We start from the raw sequence: 27,981 nt of genomic DNA, 5'->3' as shown, positions 1-27,981 counted from the left end.
TTGACATCACTCTGCACTTTTGCAAGACAATAGCCTGACATTTTGCCCTAGGTGTTGGATTAAATAGTAACTGGAGATTGTGCAAATACTTCTCTTAGCCACAATTATCATGCCAAGGTCTTGTGCAAGCTGGGCACTTCTGTGGCTGGGGTGGTTACTCTAACATGGGACTTTAAGATAGCAGCTCTGTCTGCATCACTGTTGGTTGGCTTTTCTTTGAAAACACTGGTAGAAAGCCCACACAGGATGACCTGAGGGAAGAACCACATCCTGACCACCAATGCTTGCCATCAGAGTGAATCTGGGTGGTACACAGAGCCCATGTTGAGCAAAGGTAAGCTGCAAGCACATCACTCTCCTGCTGTACACCAGCATTCTGACACAAGGATATCACTGGTTTTGGTTCTCTAGGGTGTCACACTCCCATAAGCAAGGCAATGAAAAAGAACATAGACCTCTGCAAAAATGTGCTTGCACAATTGTATCCTATATCTCCTTTACATTACCCTCTCCTAAACTCTGTCTGTAAGAGCAAAGGGAGTTGAGATCGTAAGAGCAAACAAACTTGCATTTCTCAACCTCATGCTAATAGCTGCAAGTCTGAAATCATTTGGGGATTTTTTGCTTACACAACAGCTGAGGTCTGTTGGGTGAAGAGTGAGTTTCACATGTTTTGATGCCTTATGGATATGCTCTCAGAAAATTATTTATCCTTTTAGGACCATTGTTTTCCCCTTCACCCAGCCCTGCAGTGATTAGCTTTAACTAAATAACCTCACAATCTCTTTTCAAGCTGCAATAGTAGGAATGTGGCACCAGCACTTTCCTTTCTCAGCAGTACACCTAGTGAGGAAAATATGAATGCTGAGACAGCAGAAATGTGTTCCCCTTTTAGCTGCCCGCTTGCTCTCCAGCTACTAACTTTTGGCTCTTGCATGGTGGTATCTTGTGATCTCTTTTCCTCACAGTTGTCTTACAGTGCTAATGTGAGCCACCGTGGGTGACAGTTTCAAATTTATCATACTTCCTCTCATAGGCAAAAAAAAAAATATTCAGTGTCTTTGGCTGCCTCTGTCCTGAGATTCTTCTCTTGTGGTTGTCCAAACTGGGGGACCTGCTCAAGCCCCTTGTACAGAAATGAGAAGCACAGAGGTTTGTGTGCATGAGACAGGTCTGGAACACTCCCTGTTGTGCTCCTCAGCTCCAGGGCTGAGACGGCTCCATGCCCCAAGCAGTAGGCATGGTCCTTGCAAAGCACAGGACCCAGTGGGAGAAAGCAGGCTTGGCAAGGAGCAACCTGGCATGTATGAGGCTGTGCTTTCTGCATCCCTTGGTTGACTGTGTTAAGGAAAGCAGGTGTTTTGAAAGGTGACTGAGTTTCCTTGCTGAGATGATCATCAATGAAAAGGAAAAGGACAAGCAGCAGGAAGAAAAGGGGGGTTGGAGACTATGGTCATACTACTGAAAAAGTAAGGGCACCTGAAATGTGAGTCTTTAGTAATGTGGTGTCCTTAGGAAGGGTGTAGAAATCAACCAGAAAGTTTTGGTAGCAGTATGTCTCTGTTTGAGCCAGACTGAAGAAGGTTAGATGATGGGTATGCTAGATGTGCTCCTTTCTCCCTGTCAGCTTTAGAGGGTTCTTAGCTTGTATCCAGAAGTAGCTGGGAAAAAAGAGAAGATATGATGGGGGTAGAAGCAGGTGTATGACAGTGTGGCTGCATACACCCTACCTGCTAGAAAGAAACCCCAATTAAAAAATCATGTTAGTCTGGCTAACTGTATGTCCCATGAGGCTAGGACTGTTTGATTCTAACTGTGTTAGAGTGCTTCCTTCTAATTCTGTTTTTCTGGTCACATCTCCTGGCCTGGAACCAGATCACTGCTGCGGCTGCAAGAGCCCTTGCACGGGTCTCCTTTTCAACCTCTTGCCAAAGCCAGGCATCTCTGGGATGGGATGGTACAGGATGGTACAGGATGGGATGGGATGGGATGGGATGGGATGGGATGGGATGGGATGGGATGGGATGGGATGGGATGGGATGGGATGGGATGGGATGGGATGGGATGGGATGGGATGGGATGGGATGGGATGGGATGGGCTGCTCAGGGCTTGGTTCACTTGGTGCTGCAGCACAACTACACGAAGAGATGCAGCAGGGTTTTAGATGTAAAGGCCCACAGATGTTTAAAGGTGAATCACCAGGACCCTCTTAGACAGGGTACCAGCAGCAAGTGCACCCCACAGTGTACAGCCCTCTGCAAGGGTGTCAGCCCCCTCTACCTATGGCAGTAGGAAGAAAGTGAAAAAATCCCCCTTCTTGAACCTTCTGCCCTCTTGGTCTGCGCATGTGGCACTTGGGGACATGGTTTAGAGGTAACCATGGTATTGCTGGGCTAAAGGCTTGGCTCAATGACCTTAGAGGTCACTTCCTCAACCTTAATGATTTTAGGATTCTATGTGACCTCCACAAGACACAAGCAATGCCCATTCCTTTTCATTTGGCTTAAAACCCAAGGGTCTGTTAGTCAGGTTATCAGAACATTGAAGAGAGGCTGTTTTCAAGAACCTCATGGTACAGTTGATAATATTTTGCATCAATTCAGCATGTGATTTAAAAAGTGCTGTGGGTAAGAAAGTAGGAAGAAAAACTGTACCAGATTAGGCAACTGCATAAATTATTTCCTTAAAAAAAATTCCCTTCTACTTATAAAAATCCCAAGCCCAAACCTAACAAGGGAAAAATCATACCAAAAAGGAATAACTCTCCTAGGTGCCAGGTTCTATTTCCTATAAACCAACAACTGTTTGGTTTTGTGTTAACCTCCTTTCCCCACTAGTTGAGCCCTGACCTTCCTTTAAATATGGAGCAGAGACTGAAAATATGGGTCAAACCCTGTAGGTTGATACAAAGTTTTGTCTACATCAGAGGACCTGAGGACCATTTCAGGATCAGAAATGGTTCAAATACATTTACAGCAATGGCTGAACTTTTAGTTGATGGTTCTTATCACACCCATGAACTTAGTGAAATTCTTTAATCTTTCTAGCCCAGCTGTTCATATAAAAAAGTCAATAAGTGCAACAATGAGCAATGGGTGTGACATCATGTTCTTCACTTGTAACCAGGGAACAGGAAAAACTTGCATTTCAACTTGCCACAAATGTCCTTCCTTCCTGTAGCTTCTAACATGTGTGCTGTAAAAAAATGTGTTTATATGCTTCTGTAAGGGAGATTTATTACTCAGCTTCATTAACATAAATTGATTAGTTGCCCCTGCCATGACAGGTAAAATAGATATGGAGGTATATTACTGAAAAAAAAAAATCCAGTTTTGTTTTTACAGAAAAACCTGTCGATTGCGAACAGTCTAATCCATGGAAAAGCCAATTGTGAAAACAGTCTCCACACTTAAGTCTTGTGTAGGATTTATTTTTTTTTATAAGAGGTGGTGTATTTTTTCCCTGGTAAGGCATGGTGTGGTTACAAGAGTCTCACTGCATCTGCAGTCCAAGAGAAAGAAAATTGCCATGGAAAATGAAACATGAAACAACAACTAAAGTCATGTAAGGTCTGGTCACTGCTAGAGCTTCTCTGTGTCTTTCTTGTGACATTCATGCAGACAACTGCTGAGCTTCCAGTGCATTTGAATGGCTTCTTACCCCTTCTTTTAGTAGAAGGTGGTTTGTTAACATTTCGGAGCTTGATAAATCTGCTTTTATGGCCAAACAACATTGGAGGCTGCTTGTTCCACACAGTGATAGCAACATCCTCTAACTAAAAATGCTATGTGACAACTTGAAGGGTACTTATTATACTATTATAGAGTTTTAAGATGGGCATATTTAGTGTATGTCTGAATACTGATTAATTAGCTCAGGCACAAAAACCCCACAACACAAACTGTAGGTGGGACAAGTTAACTGAAATGTTTGTACAAAACCTTCCAGCAAAACTGCTGTCCTGGGTGTGCAGGAGTGGGACAACCCTGGAGCTGCAGCCCTTGTGCTATTTTTCACCTCCACATTCCTGACACAAGTACCAGTGGAAAACAATCTACCAGTGGTCAGTGGGATTTAGGAGATGTGGATAGGAAAACAAAAAAGGGCCAGTAATATGTATCAAGAAGTTTATAAATGACTATGGTATTAATTACTGCCCTGTGGTAGTATGGGAGGTCAACATGGTGCATTGTTACCCTGCAATAAAATAAGCAAATGTAACAAGAGATGACGTACTTTCTTAGGTTGTCTGTCCCCTTGGGAAACTTATATCATTTTTCTGTTGTAGATTTTAGCATCTAATATTAGCAAAGTTTGACCCAGACTGACATCCTGAGCTCAGCTTCTACCAGCCTTGCATCTAAATCCTCTGCCATGGATGACTGGTGCTGTTTGCAGAGTGAAGTTCTGTTGGAGGATGAACATTTACTGCAGGTCACTGCAGGTCATACCTGCACTGCCTGAGACATCCATCCTGGCCTGCTTTTGCTATTGTGCCCCAATAGTGTGAAATGCAGGCAGAGACCAGAAAGAAGCACAAAGTCCATGAAACTGCAAAAGATGTAGCTCTGCAGGGCGCAGAATAGGACTGGCTCTGCACTGAGGATGCAGTTTATCTGATCTGTATCAGCTTGTGACTCATCTTTGTTGCTAAAGCATGGACTGTAAAAGGTCTTGCTCCATGGCAGGTTATGGATGACAGTACAAATCAGGAATGCATGGGAGAAAAAGAACTCACCAGCTTTAGAAGAATATTCAGTTATTTCCCAGCAACCCATTATCAACACAAGGTCACCAAGGCTTAACCAACATGAGAACCACAGGAGTTAAAGTCTGGATGGCTTAAAGACCCAGACACTGTTACCTCCAACCTTTGCCCAGTACTGGACATTTGTCCTGAAGGACCCAGGAGCCTAATCTTCACAGCTGACAACAGAAGGGAAGTGGGATGCTATTTATGGTGCTGAAGGACACATGACTCACTCCCTCAGCTTCATCAAAGTGATGAATTTAAGCACAAAAAAAGTCCTTCTTCCTCCTCCCCATCGGGTGCCACCAAGCTGGAAGCTGCACACAGGAAAGACATGGACAGGGAACAGTGTCTTGATGGTCCTGCTTTCCCAGGGCAATGCTTCAGCTTCCTCCTGCCCAGGCAGCTGCCTCTGATGCTGAACTGAGAGCTGCCTTTGTGGATGCAAAGTGTGAGCCCATAGTCGCTTCAGCTTCTCCAGGGACTGGGACATCTGATAGAGGGCTTTGTTTGTGGCCTGTTCCAATTAGGAAACAAAGAAAGAGATTCATGCAGGACAGGGGATTCCCGCAGGTTTGAAGGGTTAGATAACAAACTAATGGCAAAGGGAGGAATGAGGAGGTTTCCTTTCTACCTGTAACTTGAAATCCTTTCTGGTGGATGAGAATGCATTTAATTTTTTGTTTCTCCCTGGGTTCTCTGTAAGGTTCTAGCAACAAAGCCCAGTTCTCTTCTTGTTCATGTTTTCTCAGATGCTGGGTCTGAGGACAGAGTTTTGTTTATCTCCCCTTAAGTTTCTCTTCCTAGTAGGACATTACGAGCAGCTCTCCTATGCATGTTGGAAGGGCTTTTCTTACCTTGTTTTAAACACTGTTAGTGCCAGACATGAGGTAAGCTGGCTGTATATATATACAAAAATACCAAAAGTATTTTAGGGCATTTTAACTCTTCTTGTCAATAATGGTGTAGTTAAGTTGAAATTAAAATCTCACTTTCTTTTGTTTGAGAGGAAGATTATTTTGCCTGCACCTTGATCCATGCCCACTGAAGCCTCTCTTATATTGGTGGGAATGGATCAAAATGGAAGAATTTGAGGATTTTTTTCCCCCACGTTTTAAACATTTCAATTAGAATTTTCACTAATAAAATTCAACTCTATTTTTTCCTCTCAGCAACGTTGTACCCCATGTCTAACCAACCCAGTAGCATTTTTACCACTGAATTTTATCACTGGCTTTGCCTGTTGCAAATACAGCCAGGGCTGTTTCTCCATGGTGGAACTGGCATGCTGCAATGTGTTTGGGTCACCTAAATCCCACCCCAATGCTTCTGCCTAAGGTTTCTTGCCAGCTGGTGTCAGATTATCAGAGGCACATCACTGAAGGGCTCCAGACTGCCTCCCATCCTCATCACACCCTGCTCACAGCACTGCAAGCTAGAGTAGCCATTGTGGTCTCATAACTCTAGAAGCAAACACAGACCAGCAGTTTCAAGCTCTCAGCAGGTCTGGGGTGCATTTTCCTTCCCAGGTCTTTTTATTACCCAGAGTGACCTCCCTGGTGCTGCAAGCTGCCTCCTCAAGCTGATTCCCCTGCTCTTAGGACACATCATGGCTGCTGCCCCCAGATATACAATCTCCTCTCAGAAATATTAAGCTGCCTGTTTGTTCCAAAGCCAGAAATTAGGTGAAGGTTGAGAGGACTTATCAGTAAGTCAGGACAGGGACAAACACACACATTGCCCAGGGCGTTGGACACGTCCTCAGAGCAAACACCCCAAATCCAGGCAATTCAGTTAAAGCTGCTCAAATGCTTAGTGGTATATTTTTATATAATTTCTGTACATTACAGCAGAGTAAAGGTGTTCCATATCTGAAAATAAAAAACTGGGTTGGAAGACAAAGGTCTCATGCAACATCTCAAATACTGTACATTTTCAAACTAATGTCATAAACCTCTAATTCATCTGAACAAATCAACTGATTTCTCTGAGACTGAGAGCATCATATTTTGGCATGCCAAAGTGTTTAAATATATAAAGTCCAGTTTAAGGCTGTATGACTGCTGCCTCTGTGACTAACTAACCAGAAACTTCACTCTGACCTACAGCTATAAATCAGAGATGCACTTCCATCAATCCCCACACTGATGTATCTGCCTGTTTTGACTCACTCAGATGCTATCAGCTTCAAACCTCTTCAGTACTGATTGCTCCAAAACCCTGATAAGCTCCTTCTGGTAAGTTCTTTGTCTTTTGAGGTCTGTCCTGTCTTTTTAATGCAGACATTTCTTTTGTGAGGAGGGAAAATCTTGGGCTTTTTCATGTCCCTGCTTCCTCATCTTGAAATTTGTTTATCATTATTTCTGCAAATACTGCTAAAAGTTATCCTTGCCTTGACTGCTCCTCAGAAGACATGCTTATTCAGGGCTTTAATCATTTGCTGATTAACTTCCTGTCATTCATTGGCTTATAGAATTCCTAAATCCCTCCTGAGAGATTGTAATCTCAAAACTAAACCAAGAGCAACCCTCTTGACATCTCTAGTAATTCCAGTGCAAACAAAGAACTGAGACACAAACTCAGACTTGAAAGGGTAGGAATTAGAAGGGTTTGGACAGGGCTAGAGATTTTCTGATAGAGTATTTCTGTTGAGGTGAGACCTGCAAGATCATATCCACATCACTCAGCAGACACTTCATGTTAATAGGGTGTAAAGTCCTGTGTAAAGGTCTTCAGAATAAAATGTGGGATTTCAGTTTCATGGTCCTTTTTGAGTTTTCTGTTACTCATTTCAAATCCACACCAAAATAGCCTTTCATTTTTTCTTTCCACAGTCAAGTTTTGCCTTTTAGTCCAAGCAATTTCACACAGGTTTGTTTCACAAAGCTGGAACCATGTCTGGATGTACTGTATCCATCATGGTAGTATCCAGAGACTGCTTGACTGTTGTTTTGTCACACCTTCATAGTCTTAATTTTCTAAGAAAATGAAGAATTAAAGTTGACTTTGATTTTTACTCCTAGCCTTTTCTGATTGAAATACTTTCCTGTTTATTTCATTCTACAAAGAGCGCAATACACTTCTCTATAACTGTTCTCAGCTACTTTCTATCGTGGTGGTAAAAAACCACACAGCCATCCAATAGTGTCTTTTCTTTCCTACCTCCTCCTTTGCTTTACTTCATTCCTTTTGGCATTTCATCCTCTTTGCACCTAGTGCTAGACTTGGTGCACATCTATTCTGCATCTACTGGCAGCTAGTTATGAGATACTCTGTAAGACCTGATATATAAACAGCAGCCTGGACTGATAACACATAACTGTAAGCATCACCCTGAAGCCCAGGCAGCCCTGCTGTCCTGGGATTCACCAATGGAAATGACTCTTTTAGCTGAATGTTAAACTGATCTTGCTGCTATTGGTACCACAGCAAGTTTTGCTCTGTGCAGATACACTGCTCTGCCTCATGCAAAAAGGACTTAGTGAAAAAGGCCTGTCTGGAAAATACATCCTTGCATTAAGCAGCACAACACTGCAGCAGCCTGAAGCATTGCTAATCCCGACTGCAGTATGATCCCAGAGCACTTAGATCACAGCTCCATTGGAGATGACCCTCTAGGAATGCTGCCCTGTGGGGAAAGGGGAGCTAATCTTCTCTATCCATTCTTTCAGCTGGAGTTTCATCTCACCATTCTTTACCTAGGGAACTGTGTGTTTTAGTGTGCCTTTGGAACACTAAGGGGTAGGTGAGATCCTTTCTCCATCTCTCTGGGAAGGCTGAGAACACACCCTGCACCGAGGGTAAGCATGTTTGCCTCTACATGCCATTCACTCATCTATTTACCTCCTGCCTCTTTACACAGAAAAGCTTTTTGAAGAGCTTGCCAAGATTTCTGCCAGGTGGCACCATAAGTGAATTTCACCACAGCTGAGGCCCTGACAAGCTTGCTGGACAGACACAGCAGGAAAGTAAGGTACTTCTAACGTACATATATATTTGTAAATATTTATCTTAAGCCTTCCTGCATTAATAGACGTCAAATGCAGGAGCAGCATGGCATACCTGGCGCTCCCCCTCCCTGTGCCTGCCCTCAGGCTCCTCCTGGAGCAATGCCCCGTGAGCCCAGAGAGCGGCTCTGCTCTTCGGGCAGCGCCACTTCTCCTCCTCTCCTTCATCCCTCCCGCCCCTCCTTCACCTTCCTCAAACCTGCGGCCACTTGAGGCGGGCGGGGCAGCTCCGCCCCGCCTGCTGCGGGCCCGGGCGGGCTGGGCAGCGCTCGGCTTCCCGAGGAGCCGGCATGGACACGGAGCCGTTCCCCGGAGTGAGTAACGCGGCGGCCAGGGGGAGACGGAGGGAGGGACGGAGGGATGCGGCTCTCGGCGGGCCCGGCAGCGCAGGCAGGGAGGGAGGCGGGGGCAGCGCCCAGCCCCGGGGCCCATCGCCCCCATCGCCCCCATCGCCGCCGGGGCTGCGGCCCCTCCTCGCCGGGTGCTCGGGCACTGCTCCTCACAGGGTTTCCTGTAACTCCCGTGGGGGTTTTTTAGCTTCTGGGTCGGCTGCAGCACATGTTTGACTGATGTCATCACGAATGGTGCTTTAATGATATCTGCCGCCCGGAAGGAGCTGCGTTGGCCGGCGTTTGGCCGCGTCCCAGCGGGGTTGAGCGCGCTCCGGCCGGGCACAGCCCCTCCGGGCCAGGGACATCAGCCCGGTCCTCTCTGTGTCCTGGGGCTGGACAAATCAAATCAGAACAATTCATTTCTGGAAGAGAATTCTTTACTGTAATTCAGAGCTCTTTTCTGTAATTCATATCACAACTTCAAGTATTCTTTCTGAACAGGTGCCCTGGATGCAGGCAAATGCCTTATCCTTATTTAAACATTTTAGCACAGCCTGCTTAATATCTGCCTTCAATGGTATTACATAACTTACCTGACATCAAGAGTATGAAATTTTCCTTTCTTCTTATCTCAAAGATTCGAATATAAGATATATATAAGATATAGTGGCTTTATAGGTTTGCATGTTTTATTGCTTATTTATCGCATGCGTCCTGGTAAAGTCTTCAAAATGTAATTGCTGCCTGTATGCAGAGCACCCAGGGAAGGTCAGACGCTGATGTGAACAAGGGGAGTGAGGGTAGTTAGGGTGGGCAGCTCCTGACTGGAAGCCAAGTGCCCACCAGAGTCTCTCCATCACTCCCCTGCTCAGCAAGGGGAGAAAAGAATGTAACAAAAGGCTCATAGGCCAAGATATGGACAGGGAGAGATCACTCACCAGGTACCGTCACAAAAAGGGCAAAGCAGACTCGGCTTAGGAAAAATATTGAATTCATTACCAATGAAATCAGAGTAAGGTAATGAGAAATAATCAGCAAATCTTAGAACAACTACTCCCCACCCCTCCATTCTCCCAGGGTGCAACTTCACTTTTGATTTCCTGATTTCCTCTACCTGCAGTGGCACAGGGGGATGTGGAATGGGCACTGAGGTCAGTTCATCAAGTATTGTCTCTGCTAATCCTTCCTCCCCAGGAGAGGACCCCTCACACTCTTGTGCTCCAGCATGGTCCCTCGTGTGGGAGACAGTCCTCCACAAATTTCTCCAACATCGGTCCTTCCTAAGAGCTGCTGTTCTTTGTGACCTGCTCCAGTGTGGGTCCTTTTCATGGGGTCACAAGTCCTGCTAGCAAACCTGAGCCAGCATAGGCTCCTCTCTCCGTGAGACCACAGCTCCCACATGGGCTTCCCATGGGGTCACATTCTCCTTTGGGCATTCATGAGCCCTAGTGTGGGACCCTCCATAGGCTGCAGGTGGAGGGCTCTGCTCCAGAATGATCTCCATGGGCTCCGGGGCACAGCTGCCCCACCATGGTATTTGCCATGGGCTGCAGGCAAATCTCTGCTCCAGTGCCTGGAGCACCTCCTGCCCCTCCTTCTGCACTGGCCCTGGTGTCTGCAGAGTTGTCTCTCTCACATGTTCTTGCTCTTCTTTTCCTGGCTGCTGTTGCACAGCAACTTTTACCCCCTTTTTGAACCTGTTACCCCAGAGGCTCTACCACTGTTGTTGATGGGCTCACCCTTGGCCTGCCTTGGAGCCAGCTGGCATTGGCTCTGTTCTAGTTGGGGAGAGTTTCTGGCAGCTTCTCACAGGAATCAGCTCTGTAGACTCCCTCACTACCAAAATCTTGCTACGCAAACCCAACACAGTAGTTTATCACGGTACTGTGTGTAGGGTGAATTTACCTATCGGGATAAGGGGAATAAAGAAGCAGTTCTTATTTGTGGAGTTTAGGGTTTAGTCATGAGAGGCAGCAGCTAATAGTTGCAGTTTCATTTCTCCAAGTAAGCCTTGGTTTCTCCCCAAAGGCTGCCCCTCAAACACAAGCCAGCAGCTGAGTTAAGAGGTGGCAGTGTGAACATCTAGGGCTTTGCATTGCATGGGGGAGTGGGACAAAACCTGGTGCAGGCAGTTCTGTACAGGACTTGATCAGCAGATGGCCATGGTGCAGCTCCTGCCATGCGCTGCCAGCGGCTGCCATCCCCAGTCTCAGGGTTCTGTGGAAGAGGAGGAGGAGGACATGTTCATCTCTCACATGTCTATGTTTGCAGGACTTCAGTGTGTCTTGGTCTTGCTGTTTCTGCTCTCTGCTGGTTTTCCTCAGGCCCAGCAGGACACTCTTTGTGAAGTGTCCTGGTCCTGCTGAGGCTGGGACAACGATGGCAGCCGTGCTGCTCATGGGCTTTGGATGGACAATGCCAAGGGATCTCTTGTACAGCTCAGTAAAGGCAATTGCAGGGCTTGATGCCTCTGCAGAGACCTCCTGAGCATGTGCATCGTGACTCTGTAGTGAACTGGAGAAAGGGACCAGCATGGCCGAAACCCAGCGCTTTCCTGTCAGCTGTGAAGCTCCCCTGTGCTACCCCAAACAAGATGATGAGAGCACACGGCAGGAGGAGAGTGGCAGCAGGCAAACCTGCACCCTTGGATGCATCCTGGGGATGCTGTTGTTGCAAAGGAGCTTGTGCCAGGACAAGGTGTGACCACCTGGCAGGGCTTAAGGGACTTGCTATGGGTCCCTGGGGTGATGGGTGCCTGCTCTGGGGGAGCGTGGGTGGCTTTGGAGAACACCAAAGGCTCTGGGAAGGGAGCTGCAAATCTCCCCACTCAGAAGAGGAAAAACAATGCTTATAGTCAGGTCTCTAGTCTGCATACAGGACCTGCATAAGTGCTGCCATATGCTGGGGTGTTGCAGCCTCAGAGCTCCTGTCAGCTTCAGAGCCAGAGAAGAAGAGAGACCATCCAGTCTTTTTAAACAGAAATGCTGTTTTAGGCACCTGCAGCCCCTGCCCACGCTGATGCTACGTGGTACAGTGACTAGAACAGAGCAGCTGTGGTGTACAGTGTGATGAAGCATGAAACAGCAAAAGGTGACAAAATGAGCTTCAGACATCTGTTGACTGAACAAGGGTCTGTGGGGGACAGAAGCTCATCATATCAAAGTGCAGAGCCAGAGGATGGGTGAGTTGATCTGCCTGAGATCTGAATATTTTTCCAAGAATAAGAATGGCTGCTGTGGCATATAGAGACCATTTGTTTCTTACAACTCAAAGATGCACCAAAGGCACAGCAAGGCAGGCTGGGCAGGTGATGCTTTGTACATTGGCTGTATAAAAGCAGATTGTATCTTTTTTTGTGATACAGACATAAAACTTAAGAATGCAGTTCCTAAAGTTGCCTTTCAGATAATCCTATGTGACTGTCAAAAGAAAAAATATTGCACCATGTTTAAGGAAATGTTCTTCATATAAGGACTGTGTCTCTCCAGTATACGAAGAAAAAAACCAACCATCTCCTAGGAGAAGTAATCTTGAATGAATGTGCTAAGATGCAGCAAAAGAGACCTGGGACCAGTGAGGGTGTTTGCAGAGTACAAAACCTCAAAAATATGACTGAGATTGCTGTAGCAGACAGGAAGGAATCATTTACATTGGCAGCTTTTAAAAACAACATTAAAAAGGAAGCTGTGATATTGGTAATATGTTGGTATTAGTAATCACTGTGCCATCACTGTGCCAGAAGAAACTCTCACACTATCTGTGACAAAAAAAAGCCTTGAAAGGAGTGAAAAGAAGGAAGGCTCTAATCCTCTGACCACCACCTGAACTAGGAACATACTAGAAAAAAGACCCCAAAACACAGAGAGCTTATTTTTGTGTTCTGCACAATCCAGGAGATCATAAAATGAAAAATGAACAGGATAACTCTAGCAGGCCCTGGTGATTGCATGATTTCTCACCTGGGCTTTCTCCACTGGCTCTCCTGCATGACCACTGCAAATTTTGCAGAAGATCCCAGAGAAGAACAGTTCCAGAGTAGTTTCAGGAAGGTCAGACCAAACTGAAATACTTATGATCATGGACTCATAGGGTTGGTAAAAACATCTTTGGTGTTCTCCAAAGCAGGAATAAGGAAAGTTTTCCTCTTTGACCCCAGATGCTGGCATGACTGGCAAATCCAGTGTCCTGACATTTTTGTAAAGGCTTTTCATAGTGTACTCCTGTGGCACCTGACTGGATCCTTGAAGGTAAGTGTTCTCTAGGGACCTGAAGGTAGCAGACCCAGCCCCTGACCCAGCCCTGCCATTGGTCCCATTGCTCTGCTCCTGGGACTGCAGAGGGTAAAGGAATGGACACAGTTTCATGCTGGAGGGAGGTACTCCTTGTGGTTTCACAACAGCCAATAGAGACAGCAATTTCTCCATACCAGTGAAACTGTGTATATTTGCTTTGGCTTGATTTTTTCTTTCACTTGGTCAGTTTGCAAACCTGAAGCTGGAATTCACCCTTTGGCATTGTGCTGGGAGACAGTGTTATCAAAAGCAGCACATGTTGTGGCTACAAGCTCTTGACATTTTTCTGCAACTACTTGAGGGAAGGGTTGGCATTTTTTAACATCTATAAATTCTTCCTTCACAGGTGCAATGCCCTTAATTCAACCACAGTAGATGGAGTGGTTTATTTGGAGTGGTTTATTGTTTTTCTTTCCTTTTTCCCTCCCAGAACACCCTATGAAGTCCCAGAGCACATACCAATGGAAGGCCCTTTGCAAACCTTTGTTCACGTGTGCCATGAAAATGGCCAATGGATGTCACAGTTACCAGAGAAGCTCTGGGATATTCCCCTCTATAACTTAGCTCTTCCAGGTAAAGATTAACTTTTGTTCTGCGCTGTTTTGTTAGCTTACCATTGAAGCATTGGAATATCCTGTTTGTCCCATTTCAGGATGGCTATGTTTATTATTTGGGTCAGCGTGTGGGGGAGGGTTTGTGTGATGTTATGTGAATAATGTTGGTCTGTAATGTTTGGTGTTTCTTAGAGGGGAGGGGTTTATTTTTTTTTTTTAGAAATAAAAATAAAGAGGCACTTTGCATTATCTTGTGAGACACTATTAATAATCTAAGGATTAATTTATTTAGGCAATGATAAAATTTCCCTAATTAATTCCTGTGAATTCTTATATAATAAAATGTTTCCAGGAGGGGAGAATTAAGGTTTACCTTACTGTTTGTTTCTTTGTACTGCCTAAAAGAAACTCTGAAGTTGCAGAAAAAGGAGAATTGAGACTTATAGTTAACATTTTTTTATTAATGTAGACTGTTACTTTTCTACATGATCCAGCTTATAAAAACTGGATTTATCGTGTTATGTGTAAATGCATTTAAAAGATATCTGTGTATTATTAACCTTTCTTTGGTCATATTGTTGCTTCTTTCTGCTGCCTTGACTTTTTCCAAGGCACTGAAGGCCATCAGCTCTTGAGTGATTCCCTTTGTTTCCACTTCAAAAATGGTACTAAAGAAAAGTCTAGCCAGTGTTTTCTCTCACACCTGTAGATGTGACAGGTAGCTTGGGGGAAAAGCAGCACAGTGTGCAGATGAATGTTTTATGTAGGCCACAGGATCATAGGTTAATTTTAGGAAAGGCATATATTTAGAGATAGTGTAAAGTCTTGTCTTCAGTGGGTAGAGCCTTGGGAGAATCCAGAAATTGTAGTGTTTTGGGTTTTTTCTACCTGTTGTGAAGTAATGGAGTGTGGAGTTCCAATTAAAATTGAAAGCCAGAAACTTATTTCATGGAGGCTTCTTAGATAATGTAATTTGAATTGATCTTAACTTCAAAACAAGCACATCTCTGTTTAGGATAAAGTCTATGTAAGAGGACTACAACAGGTGCTATTAAAGAAACCCCTCTAGATTTCTTATTTAACCATCATGAGAGGAAAAAAGAAAATATGTATCTGTCTTACGACTGAAGAAAGAAGGTAATAGTCTTCTCTTTTTCTATTTTTGTTCCTATTGCAAAAATCATTTAAAAGTCAGTAGCACACACAGTGGGATTTTGTTTTGCTGGAAAGAGAGCCATGATGTTTCTATAACACTTTCCCCTGGTGTTTCTTGGCCATCTTGGAAAGTGGAGAACCTACTGACGGGTTTGTTTGCCGTCCTGGCTCTCCTCCTAATAACCTTGTTATTCTTGAAAATGTTTGTTGTTCTTGTGAATATGCCTGCAGGGATAGCAGGCATGAAGAACAGTTGAAGGCAAGTCCATTTCAGCAAACACTAGAGGACTTTTACAGAGCATTGCAGGCTATTAGCTTAGAATATTTTGGTGTCTGTCCAGCTGACCTACAAAGCTGATCTAGCCCAAGTCAGAACACAAACAGATCAAGACCAATCAGGTCAAGACAGCTCTGGCAGGTTTCCAGAGGGAGGAAACCCAATTTGGAAGTGGAAGTTTATCTCACAGAAGGCATGCAAGAAACATGACAGAGTGGATTCTGAAAGCATGATGATGTGACAGTGGCAAATCTCATTAATTAGTGTTGTGCTTGCACCAGGTTCAGCACAGTGCTGCTGGGGAGGGTTGGAATCAAGGTCTGGAGCTACCTGGCTTGGTGCTAGCTCACTATCTTTGCATCATATATGTTGTGTCATGGATGCACCCATCCTCCTTTCATTACTGTAACTCATGACATCACAAAAGACTCGTGAGTAAAATATTGCAATCCATTTGCTGGTTGGCATCCATAGATGCAACACCCATCAATGGAATCCTGCTTATCTCTCTCAGACTTGGATTTGGTCCATGGATATTTAATAGTTTGACTCCTACATCTTCTAACACATACTTTTTATTACCTACTCTCAATACTGATCTCCCATCTGCAGTGAGTGTGTTTTGGGTGTTTAAATCAGTAACAGGGGATCTTGTTCATCTTTCACTCACAAACTTGGACTTGCCTCAGAAATCTTCAAACACTCACCTTGTTTGTTGTGTTTGTAGGGGAGGTGGGGGTTTACTTCTGGAGGACATTTTTAGCAGATATTTAACATATAAATAAATTAAAAATGGCTTTTAGAAAGTGAGAAAATTGATTGAGACATCAAACTATTATTGACAGTTCCAAAGAATTTTTACTTCCAAACCAATCTTTTTTACTGTGTTTATTAGAAATATTACCACTGGTACCAGTAAGACTGACAATTCAAGAAAGCACTTCCTAGCACTAGTGAACAATTAATTTGACAGAAGACTTAAACCTCAAAATGATAAGCAAATTCTTTTCAGATATTCTGTTTAGATCCAAGCAAGTCACTTCACTGAGTTGTTAGCTTTTCTTATTGATTCTTTATAAAACTGGAAGAAATAATGGAACAGAAAAGCTAGCAAAATCACTGGTTCCATATCCTGATGAAATGGTGAGTTGCAATAGTTTCATCTAAGCACGATGCAAGAGTTGTGTCAGATTTGTTAAGACTTCAAGGAAATAAAGTATTTGGGCATATTGGTCTTGGCTCCCATGCCTGCATAATTCCCTCTTCTGGAGAGAGTCAGGTAATTTTTGAAGTCCATCAAATGAGGGTCTTGTTCATCTTTCACTCAATAAACTTGGATTTGCCTCAGAAACCTTCAAGCACTCACCTTGTTTGTTGTTTTTGTAGGGCAGGTGGGGATTTACTTCAGGAGGACATTTTTAGCAGATATTTAAGATATAAATGGTTAAAGTGCCAAGTTAAGTGTTGGTCCAGTCAAAGGTGTAAGAAGATGAATTTCTTCTTTCAGTCATATTTTCCCATGCAGAGGTGAGGGTATTGGACAATGAAATCCTGCATTTGAACAACTCTGAAAACAGGACAATTTCTAGATAAATTCAGCCTTCAGCTATTTATTCCCTGAAAAAACATGTTTTCACATCAAGATAATTATTTTGAGGGAAGAGGCCATTTGAAACAAACAATTTTATTGTGATTTGAGGCAAACAACAGTCATATGTAGTTCAGATGGTTTATTGAAAAGTGTCAATGCTTTTCCTTCACAAGGATTTCACACTAACCTTATTAATGTTAGGTGACCAACCTCTGTAGACAATTCCACCTTTTTGCTATAACTACAGAGGCTCTCAGAATATGTAGGTGTGTGGCTTGCAAATGTGGTGGCCTATCAGGTGTGCACATGAAATGTAGCCATGGAATGTGGTCTTGAGTCGTTAAGAAATGAGATTTTCTGTACATTTATTTTTGTATCCTACAGGGAGTCACGACACTATGACCTACTGTTTGGATAAACGCTCTGCTGTTAGTGGCAATGAGTCCAAGCTGGTGAAGTTTTTAAACAAATGTCTGCCCTGCATTGTGCACCCCATTATCATGAAGTGGTCTATAACACAGGTAACCATTGTCTGGTGTTCTCTTCTTGCCTTGGCAGAATGTAAGCTTGGCTGCAGGGCTGAGAGTGTACAATAACAGAATAGCCTGCTGCCCAGAAATCTGTGCTCTCATGAGATGCCATGCTTGGGTGTTGTGGTTTATCCCAGCCAGCAGCTCAGCCCTGCACTGCTGCTTCTTGCTGCCCGTGGGTGAGACAGGGGAGGGAATTGAAGGGTAAAAGCTGGAGAACTTGTGGGTTGAGATAGAGACCTTTTAATAGGTAAGGCAAAAGCCACATGGGCAAGCAAAGCAAAATAAGGAATTAATTCACCACTTCCCATGGACATGTAGGTGTTCAGTCAACTCCAAGAAAGCCAGGCTCCATCATGTGTAACCGTGTCTTAACAGGACAAACACCATCATTGGTGTTCCCTCTCTTCTTCTCCCAGCTTTATATGCTGAGCATGACTCCTTATGATGTGGGGCACCCCTGTGGTCAATTAGGGCCAGCTGTCCTGGCTGTGTCCCCTCCCAGCTCCTTGTGTACCCCCAGCCCCCTTGCTGGTGGGGTGGGGTGAGAGGCAGAAGAGGCCCTGACTCTGTGTAAGCCCTTCTCAGCCACAGCAAGAACATCCCTGTGTAATCAATGCTCTTTCCAGCTCAAATCCAAACCACAGTTCCATTCCAGCCAATATGAAGAAAATTACTCTTTCAAAATCCAGCACTTCAGAGTATGAGATAGGAGCCACACATATCCAATCATCTTTTATGGGCAAAAAGCATGCAAGGTGAGGCAGGGATGATGCTTGTAGTTGTTGTTTAAAGCTGACCACTTGGTACTAGAAACCATTTTTCACCTGTTTATTGTGGTGGTAAATAAAATTTAATATTAATGTAATTAACAGAGATTTTTTTTTCTCTTGAACTTTGCTTGTCATTTTTGTTATCACTGTTGTGTGAGATGTCAGTTGCTTTCCCCACCTACACTGGGTATTTCACCAGCAGCAGAAACAGAAGAATCCCTTGTTGAAGGGATTTTTTTTCCTCTAAAGATTAAGAGTGTGAAGTTGTGGTTCATCGCGTAAGGTTTAGTTAACTTTTTAAAATGTGCAAATATTAAGCTAGTAGTTATCTCTTTGTTCCTCACAAATGTATGTTAAAAGCAAAATTGATGATCATGTTTTAAGCTACAGCTTTTGCAGATTCTTCCAAGGAATACACTTTCCTGATGTCAAAGAGGTACCAAAAATCTTTCTGGTTTTGTTCTTATTGAAGGAATAGTTCATTATTAGAGAATTAAAACTGAATAATTGATAAATATCAATAACCATGCTAAGGTTTCTTTTGTTGTGTTTGAGCAGCTCTGGCAAACTGGAATCTTAGACACTACCAGCTATCAAATATGAACCAGCAATCATGAGCTGATGTTGACGGGCACTTGCTTAGCACAGATCCTTGTTTATTTTGAGCTGCTTTTTGAGGGGGACTTTAGCCAATGAAAGATTTGGAAGCCTCCTCACTTGTGGGTTTGTGGCTGGCAAAGTGACCCTGTTGGTGACAAACAATCTCTTAACATCATTATAATAATCTTCTGGTCCAAACCCAGTGTGACAAGCAGGAAGTGTCCCAGTGGTGATAGGGAAGAGGCACAGCTACAATCCTGCCCCTCCTTAGCTCTGCTGTGCTCCAGTTATCTGTGTGGGGAGATGACTCCACCCATTGGAATGCAGAGCAGACACCATGGAGCCCTTCTGATGGTAGGATCCCCAAGTTCCTGCATGGCCCATTGCCTGGGAGTTGCCTGCTTGAGCCCCAGTTGCTGTGGCTGTCAGTCTGGAGGCCCAAATGGTTCCTGTGTAATGGCCATGTAAATTCCAGTCATGCCCTGGATGACTGCTGTGAGATTGAAGCACTGAGCAGCATTGCTCCTCAGGGCTTCCTTTTGAGTTTTGCCCTTTAGGGGGCAATGTTCACACTGCCTAATCCAGTATCCAAACCCAGGCGACTAATTAGAGAGTCTAATTTGTCATGTTTTCCTGTGTAGTCAACAGATAAGAAATGAATTAATCTGAAGGGCAGTTCAGAGCAGCAATTTCATTTGGTGCTTTTTCTGGCCACAGAAGTTATAAATTACCTGCAGCCATGTATAGTCCCATCTCCAACATACTCCAAGCAAAGGATCATCCCTTCAACTCTTCAGCCTGGTGGAAACCCAGCAGGCCCAGGAGGAGCTGTTGGCCAGACCCACTGCATCCCTGAACTCTGGGGCACCCAGGGCTGTCTGTCCCAGCCCAGCCCCTTGGGCACAGCCTGGGGAGGCTAAATTCATGTCCAAAAACCAGGAAAGTTAGGGGGTTAAACTGAGCAAAGTGAGCATCCTGCCATGTGCCTTAAGCTCTGCCACAGTGCTAAGGCTATGAATCTGGATATTCAAGAGCAATGCCTTGTACTGATTTAGCTTTCTAATCCTTTCTGACTTAAATCAGTATAATGTATGGTTTCTGAAGCCTAACTTTTCATCCCTAGCAGGCTGAAGACAAACTAGTGTTTAAACATATCTAATTAAATTGATTCTATTTTCTTTTGCTAAGAGAGTCTTGACATAAGGAAAAGACATATCATTTGGAACTTTTTGCCTCAGAAGCACCTTTATCATTTGTTCTATTCAGCCCTCAAATCCAGTGGAAGTGCTCTGAGGGAAGTGGATCTAGAGGAGTGCCTCTGTTTTGTAGGACTTCTACAGGTTAATTCAAACTTCATAAGAAACTATATCTTGAAAAAGAACAATAGCCAGTAGTTTTTTCTATTTTTGTTTCTCTTCTGTTGAGGATGTGTGAGGTCCGCAGAGACAACCATGGTAAAGTCTTTGATGTAATAAAATAAATACAGCATTTCTAACTTGCTGATCCTGCAGTTGTTTTTTAAATGAATAGTTGTGAGAAGAGCAATCATGTATTTATGCACAGGTTAATTGGTCTTTAACTTTCAGAACACAACAAGGGCAACTGTCTGAAACTAATCTAATCTGCACTCAGTTAATGCTGCAGGGAAATTGGAATCTCTCTTGCCAGAGAGCAAAATGCTTCCAAGTTGCAATTTGGTGCCATACAGTGACATTTTAAAGAGGAAAGACCTGTGAAAAATGCCATTGGGCCAACTTTGTGCCCCTCTTTTAGCTTTCTAAACTAAAGAAACAAATCTCTTTCAAGTTCTCAGGGCTTTGTCTTCTGTTTCACCTTTCAGGTCCTGACTGTGACAGAGCAACTTGAGGCTGGAGTTCGATACCTGGATTTCAGGATTGCCCACAAGGCTAATGATCCTTCTATGAATTTGTACTTCGTGCATATGGTTTACACAACTGTTACTGTGCAGGTATTTTCCTTACCTTTGTGATGGCTATGAAACCAGTGCCATTTTTTCGTTTGAGGGCCATCATAATCCTGGCTCAAGGCTCTTCTGAGTAGGTTATTTGTTTTTCTTTTGTGAGGACTTCAAATTAGAGAAAATCAGCAGGGCTGGAAGTTAGTTTGAGCAGCTGCATGTGATACTGGAGCATCCATGTTTTCCTTCTCCTCAAACCAGACTTTGTGCCTACTCTCCACTGCCTATTCCCTACCACATGCCTGATGTTCTGGGGTTTATCATGTGTTGTGCCAGGATGATACTCAGGGCATTCCTGTTTCCGTGGTAAGGAGAGAAGTTCTTCAAGGGAAGAAGGCATTAAAAGCCCTATATAATTACAGAAATACTTTTTTTTTGAGAAAACACAGTTTTCCATTATTGTGATTGTGAGTCTACTCTGCCATCACTGCTCTGTTGATTCTATGTCCTTTCTCCTGCATAGCACAGATAACTTTCTAAGCTGCCATATCTCTTTCTTGTAGGATATTCTGTGGGAAATATTGAGGTGGTTAGAAACTCATCCTCAGGAAGTTGTTATCATAGCCTGCAGGAATTTTGATGGATTAACCAAAAGACTTCATAATCATCTTGTTGCCTGTATAAAAGAGATTTTCCAGTGTAAACTGTGTCCTAGAAATGTAAGTATGAGATGCTTTTTTTTCACATTTTAAAAGAATGATACACCCCAGTGAGATCTTTAATTGGAAATTTTTAGATATATTCTAATTTCACTGTGTTTTTAACCTTGGAAAAGTACCATTTACTGCATTAGAGATATGTCATTATCTAATAGAACTGAGGGGATAAAGCAAACATACATTCCACAGTGTAGAGGAGGGAGTTAAATTTGACTGTTATGTATGTGGGACAATAGTGGAGGCAGCTGCCATCCATTGTCATGTCTGAGTTTTCTTGGAATGGAAAGGGAAAAGAAGAGAGAAAAGAGAGGAAAAGAAAGGAAAATGAAAGAAAAAAGAAAGGAAAATAAAAGTTGTGCATCTTATATTTATTATTTAGAATTTAAAGAATCCATTTTCTGCCTTTTCGCAGCAATAATTTTAAATTAATTTTTTTTCTATTTTAAACAGTTTAGTTTGGAAGTGACCTCTGGAGGTCATTTGGTCCAACACCACCTTGCAAAGTAGCTTCAAAAGTTTCAAAGTTTCGCTGGGCTGCGTCCTGTTCATTCTTGATTATCTCCAAGGATGGAGATTTCACAAGCTTTCTATGAAAAATTTGACCACTCTCACAGTAACATTGTTTTCCTTCTCTATCTGATCAGAATCTCTCTTGTGTCTGCTGACTTCCATCCTTTGCTGTGCATATCTGAGGAGTCTTCTCTATATTTACTGTTAGGTACTTGCAGACAGCAGTAAGACCTGTCCAGTCTTCTCTTTTCATGCTGGACAGACTCAGCTCCCTCAGCCTGTCATGCTCCAGCCTCTGCTGGTGTGCTGCTGGATTCACTCCAGCTTCTCAGTGATTTCTTTATACTGGGGAAACCCCAGCTGGAAACAATACCTGAGCTCAGTCCCACAGCTGCTGAATGGAAGGGAAGGTCCCCTTTTCTTGATTTGCTGTCCGTGCCGTTGCTAATACAGCCCAGTTCACAATTGACCTTTGCCAGGTGGGCACTACTGGCTCACGTGCAGCTTGATGCCTACGAGAATCTTCAGGTCCTTTCCTGCAAAGCAGGTTTCTTGCCAGCTTCCATCAGTCTGTCCTGGTGTGTGGGATTAGTCTGTTCAGGACTCTGTATTTGCTTTTGTTGAGCTTCATGAGGTTTCTGTCAACTTGCTGAGGTCCCTCTTAATTGCATCTCTGCCCTCAGTGCATTTCTGGTGACATTACTCCTAACCAGTCTTACAGTTACCCATACCTCCAGAAAAGCCTTAATTTAAATCAGAAAATATTTGATTGCCAGAGTTTAGAAGTTGAGATTTTTAGCTCCCTCTGTTTTTTCACAAGGTGTGGGAGCTTTTAGTAGTTAAACAATTAACATTTCAAAGATCCAGAGGAACAGAGGGTTTTCTCTGGAGATGTGAGTGGTGCAGGAGAATGATGACCCTGATTATGATTCAAATTCAGCCTTTGAAGCTGGTGTATCAGTAACATGTGAGTATTACCACTTCAAAGCATTTTGTACAGCAGAGTTAAAATAGAACAATTCTCAGCAAAACTGGGGATTCTGAATATTCAGGCCTCAGCTGAATTACTGAAGACCTGAGTGACACTGTTTTATTGTTTCCCCAAATAACTTGAGTGTGTAAGTTGTGGATGAGCAGAGATGCTGGAGAAGGTGGTCAAATTTGCTTTCAGACACATGGCCAGCCTTAAACAGAAGAAAATTATTAACTGCAAAAGGGGAAAGTTGCTGATGACAACTTGTTGAATAAATGTATTGAAAGAATGGTCTGAGATCACTTGATGAAGAAAGAACATTTCTGGGTTGTGTCCAGGAGGATGGAGGAAGAGAATTGGAGAAAAAAAAAACCAAGTACTTCCCTTGAGTAGGAAAACTTTATATCTATGGGGTCTGTGACCAGCACAATGGATCTCACCATTTTCCTAGTGGTACCATTGCAGGCTAGGCATCTGTGAAAATCTGGCATTTTAAAGGATCACAGATTTAGATTTGCCATTGAATATCCAAGTACTTGCTGACTTGTTCTAAAATAAACTGCTACCTACTGTCTTTCAAGACCCCATCTCTGTTGTTGTACAGAATTAAATGTGAAAGTGTTTATGAAGCAGCAGCTCAGGCAAGGTCTGTATGTAGTACTGGCACAGGCCACAGTGTGACAATATTACACTGCATTTAAAATTTTAATTGTCTTAACTATTCAAGGTGTCTTCCTTTGATCTGGATTACTAGGGTTTTAAAAATCCCTTGTTAGACTTTAATTTCTGCTTTGTCTGCATAATAAGCACCTGTGTTTATATACACATTTCTGGTAGCTTGTTATTTTGGCTTTTATTGCACATCTTTGCTTGTTTGTTTAAAAGGTTTCAGCTTTAGAAAGGTAGTTGGAGTAAAGCAAAGGCTTCAGTCAACCACAAAGTTTTGTACCTTAAGAAGCTTGTGTCTTAATTTTGCAATATTTTCTGACCTAACAGAAGCTTGCATTCTTTCTTTTGTGGATGAACTGAGAGGGATTAATTCAACCCACAGCTTTCTTCTAATATTTATATTATTAATTTTCAAGTGCCTTTGGCTTTTATTTAAGTTAATAACCTAATAGGAACATCAAAAAACCACCATTTCTTTTTCACAAGCTGCAAATGTAGTTTTTAACCACAACTTTCTTAGAAGAAACAATGCCTGTTAAATATACTGGTTTTGTAAATAAAACTAGTCAGAGGGCCTCAGTTCTCGCCGATGGTAACTTCCGAGGCTGGAAAATGTAATTTCATATTGAGACACTTAAATTTACCAGCTATTTTAGCCCATCCACCCGATGCAGAAAATGTCTGACTCAGGTCTTTCTCTCTCTCAATTAAAAATGTCTGGAGTATCCCAGTTTCATAAACTTTCCAATTAGAGAAAGGAGAACTAATGTAGCTCTAGGTGACTCACATTTAGTATTACCAAGTTTTAAGCAGTTCAGTTTTCTTTGGTGGTTACTGTGCCAAATTTGCATCAATGTGCCAAATCTGCCAAAATTATTCCTGCTTCTCTCTGTCTGCATTCCTGCAAGACATGGTCTCAGTCTTCCTCCCTTAACAAACTTTCAGCAATGGCTTGTGCATGAGGGCTGAGACAGGGATGGTTTCCTATTATGCAGGTGTAAGACCTTGAGTTATGGACATGATCATAGCTGAATTGTTTGAGGAAAGGAGGAATTTGCTAAAGCTCCCAGGGTCATATTGTCCTGCAGCTGGTGGACCAGCCCATCACCTACTGGGCTGCTACTCTATCTGAACTGAATCTGTGCCAAGGTGATGTCTCACAGTATGTGGAGTTAGGGAATGCTGCTGTGTTGCTGACTTCAACCTGGGCCTGCTTCCTTTTAGGTGGTGCCCACGCTGCGGACCTTGTGGCACCTCGGCCACCAGGTTATAGTCTCGTACGAAGAGGAGATGGAACTGGGGAAGCACTGTGAGCTGTGGCCTCCCATCCCGTACTGGTGGGGAAACAAAACCTCCACTCGCGCTCTTATCCGGTATTTGGAGCGCATGAAGCGGATGGGCCGGCCAGGTAGGCATGTGACGGTGTTCACAGGGGTTCCAGGATGAGGGAAGAGATGAGGATCTGACTCCATGTTTCAGAAGGCTTGATTTATTATTTTATGATCTATATTACATTAAAACTATACCAAAAAAATAGAAGAAAGGATTTCATTAGAAGGCTAGCTAAGAATAGAAAAAGAAAGAATGATAACAAAAGCTTGTGTGTCGGACAGGGAGTCTGAGGCAGCTGACTGTGATTAATTAGAAACAACCACGAGATCAATCACAGTTCCACCTGTTGCATTCCACAGCAGCAGATAACCATTGTTTACATTTTGTTCCTCAGGCCTCTCAGCTTCTCAGGAGAAAAATCCTAAGGAAAGGATTTTTCAGAAAATGTGTCTGTGACATAGGCACAGGCAGTTCGCTCGCAGGAGAGACGGGGCACTTACAGCCACGCAGAACAAGTAGGAAGCTGGGCAATTGTTGCCTTCTGGAATATAACCACCCTGTGTGTGCTGTGTGGATACTGTCAGTGTACACACATGCACAGACCACAGAGGTGGTGGTAGCCACCTCACTGGTGCGACCCACAGAAAGGGAGCCCTCAGTGCAGACACGCTTACTGGAGCAGTTGCACCCTCCTCATGGGGAGGAGGCTGCTTCCTCAGTCCAGTCTTGCTTTAGCACAGATGGTGAGAGAAGTTCATTCCACTAACCTTGTTGTTAAAGGAAGCTCCTACAAGGTTTCTCTCAGGGGTCACCTTATCACTCTTTACAGCTACTTGAAAGGAGGTTGTAGCAAGGTGGAAATTGGCCTCTTCACTAAGGCAACCAGAAGAGGAAATGGCCTCAGGCCAGGGGGATGCTGAGCTTGGAAATCAGGAACAATTTCTTCACTGAAAGTGTGTTTAAGCATTGGAATGGGCTGCCCAGGGAGGTGGTGGAGTCACTATCCCTGGAGTTCAGAAAACAAATGGATGTGGCGCTTAGTGCCATGGTTAGCTGTAGTGGCGATGTTTGGTCAAATGTTGGACTCGATGATCTTGGAGGCCTTTTCCAACCGTAATGATTCTGTGATACCAGAGCAGTATGAGCAGGGTGTAGCTGCACACGAACAGCAGCACTCAAGCGTGCTGGTGTAGTGCAGTCTGACAGAGGTTCAGTTCAGAACTTGTGGCACAGCTTTTGCAGTGAACACACAGGGTGGTGACGGGGGAGCCGCTTCAGAAGAGCACTCCCCAGCCAGAGGGTGCACCCTGCGCTCCCATCCACTGCAGGGGAAGGCTGAGCCTTTGGGAACAACCCTCACAGAAACAGGAGTAATTTACAGACAACTAGTCAGCGGAGAACCTTCAGACCGCAATGAATAACTAGCCCAATTTAGCGAAACTGGTATGTTTGGATAACCAAGTGTGGCTCAGGAATTGTTTACTACAGCATGCAGTTACAACAAAGGGAAACAGTAGTAGGGACATGAAACAATACAGAAAGAGTGTGAAGTTAGTATTTTAATGATCCCCACTGGAACGAGATGTGAAGGTAATGCAATACTGACAAGTTTCTCTTCTCCTCAAAAGAATATTTGATGTGTCACTTTCTGATTTTTGTTTCAGGAAAATTCTTTGTGGCAGGTATTAACCTTACTGAAAATTTAAGGTATATTCTCGTACACCCATTTGGATCATTGAAGAAAATGACACTCCAGAGTCTTCCATGTTTGAAAATTTGGATAAAGCAGCAGCATCCAGGACCAAAAAGAAAATGTATTAACATCATTGCTGGAGACTTTATAGGAAACAATGATTTTGTCAAAGATGTGATAGAACTTAACACAAAAATTAATCTTCCATTGCTCTGTCAGAGTGAAGTGGAACAAATAGGATTTAATTCTCAGCTTCCTGATCTATGAAAAGTTGAAAAGGCTTTGTCTGCATTTATTGTGCCCTGCTGTAAACATCCTGAATCTCATAAAGGTCCACTTAAATTAAACCAGTAATGCTTTCAAGGCTTAGTAGGAAAAGGTCTCCCAACACCATCAGGGTTTTGGGGCCTTTGGACAGAAAGAGGGCAGGTACCTTGCTGAAGTCTCTAAAGAACTATGCATAGGTGTAATTTTTTGGAGATGCTTTGATTCTGTAGCAGCTGGCAATACTAAAAGTCCCAGGAACTCAATCTTGTTTTCCATAGGACTAAGAAGGAGGAAGATGATTTGCATGATTTAGTGGTAAGATTTTATCTTTCTTATAATTGTAAGGACATTTTGCACTAATTGCAACCCAAATTCTTACTCTTTTATATCAGTCTGAAATTGAATTGTTGCTTTTCATGGTTTCTGTTAAATAAACAAAAGGAACAGTTTAAAATATTTTTGATATCTCAGAAATGCTGCACTGACAATCCAATTTGAAATGATCTTCTATATACACACACCAATGTGCTGAGTATCAGTTGTGGGCTACCTTACAAGCAAGGTAGCACCAAAATTATTTGAAATTTTTAAGAGGTAACTGAATTTGCACTTAGTCATGCCAGTTCTGCAGGGATAAAGACACCAAAATGAGGCCCTTGTCTGTGGCAGTTAAACATTTTACTAGGTGTTGCCTAAGTATGCCTTACACTGAAAAGAAACACACAGGAAACAAATTCCTGATCTTAACTTAAACTGCCCTAGAAATACAGATTCTTGGCTTCTATCATGCTCATTTGGGGTTTCACACTGGGTCTGTTATTTAGCTATTTTAGTAGCTTTGTAATTATTTTTCCTCTCACTAAGTAGTTTTTGCATATGTCAAAACTAAGAGGTTTATGCTATTTCCCATTGCATACTAATTCTGTTTTTCTAAATGAAACTGTGAAACTGTTTTTCTAAATGAAACTTTTTCTAAATGAACTGTGTAATAACAGATCATCATGAAAGCAAGAAAAATGTCAAGCATCAGGACTAAAA

The 27,981-nt window shown here is 43.2% G+C and overlaps 1 protein-coding gene across 6 annotated transcripts; it reads left to right on the top strand.

Moving 5' to 3' along the window:
- Positions 1–180: 180 nt before the first annotated feature.
- PLCXD1 (phosphatidylinositol specific phospholipase C X domain containing 1) lies at positions 181–27,882 on the top strand. 6 transcript variants are annotated; one of them, XM_074535726.1, is made up of 10 exons: positions 181–334; positions 6,860–6,988; positions 8,614–8,724; positions 12,084–12,271; positions 13,813–13,955; positions 17,344–17,480; positions 20,703–20,831; positions 21,344–21,499; positions 24,876–25,059; positions 26,648–27,882. In XM_074535726.1, exons 4-10 carry the CDS (start codon positions 12,159–12,161, stop codon positions 26,941–26,943), a joined length of 1,158 nt encoding a protein of 385 aa, XP_074391827.1. In that variant the 5' UTR covers positions 181–334; positions 6,860–6,988; positions 8,614–8,724; positions 12,084–12,158; the 3' UTR covers positions 26,944–27,882. The 6 variants fall into 6 exon arrangements, with proteins under 6 accessions (XP_074391827.1, XP_074391829.1, XP_026648818.2 ...); XM_074535728.1 differs by lacking the exon at positions 12,084–12,271 and having other exon boundaries at positions 182–334; positions 8,614–8,719; XM_026793017.2 differs by lacking the exon at positions 12,084–12,271 and having other exon boundaries at positions 182–334.
- Positions 27,883–27,981: the final 99 nt, after the last annotated feature.

Source organism: Zonotrichia albicollis, chromosome 2 (assembly GCF_047830755.1).
Source record: "Zonotrichia albicollis isolate bZonAlb1 chromosome 2, bZonAlb1.hap1, whole genome shotgun sequence".
Lineage (NCBI taxonomy): Eukaryota > Metazoa > Chordata > Aves > Passeriformes > Passerellidae > Zonotrichia > Zonotrichia albicollis.
The sequence above is the reverse complement of the archived record's forward strand: the minus strand, read 5'-3'. Positions and strand labels throughout refer to the sequence as shown.

Bases quoted from the DNA above. Each gene is read 5' to 3' on its own strand.
- PLCXD1 (XM_074535726.1), top strand. From the start codon at position 12,159: ATGAAGCATGAAACAGCAAAAGGTGACAAAATGAGCTTCAGACATCTG. The intron at 13,956-17,343 runs GTAAAGATTAAC...TGTATCCTACAG, and splicing joins CTATAACTTAGCTCTTCCAG to GGAGTCACGACACTATGACC. The intron at 17,481-20,702 runs GTAACCATTGTC...TTCACCTTTCAG, and splicing joins TGAAGTGGTCTATAACACAG to GTCCTGACTGTGACAGAGCA.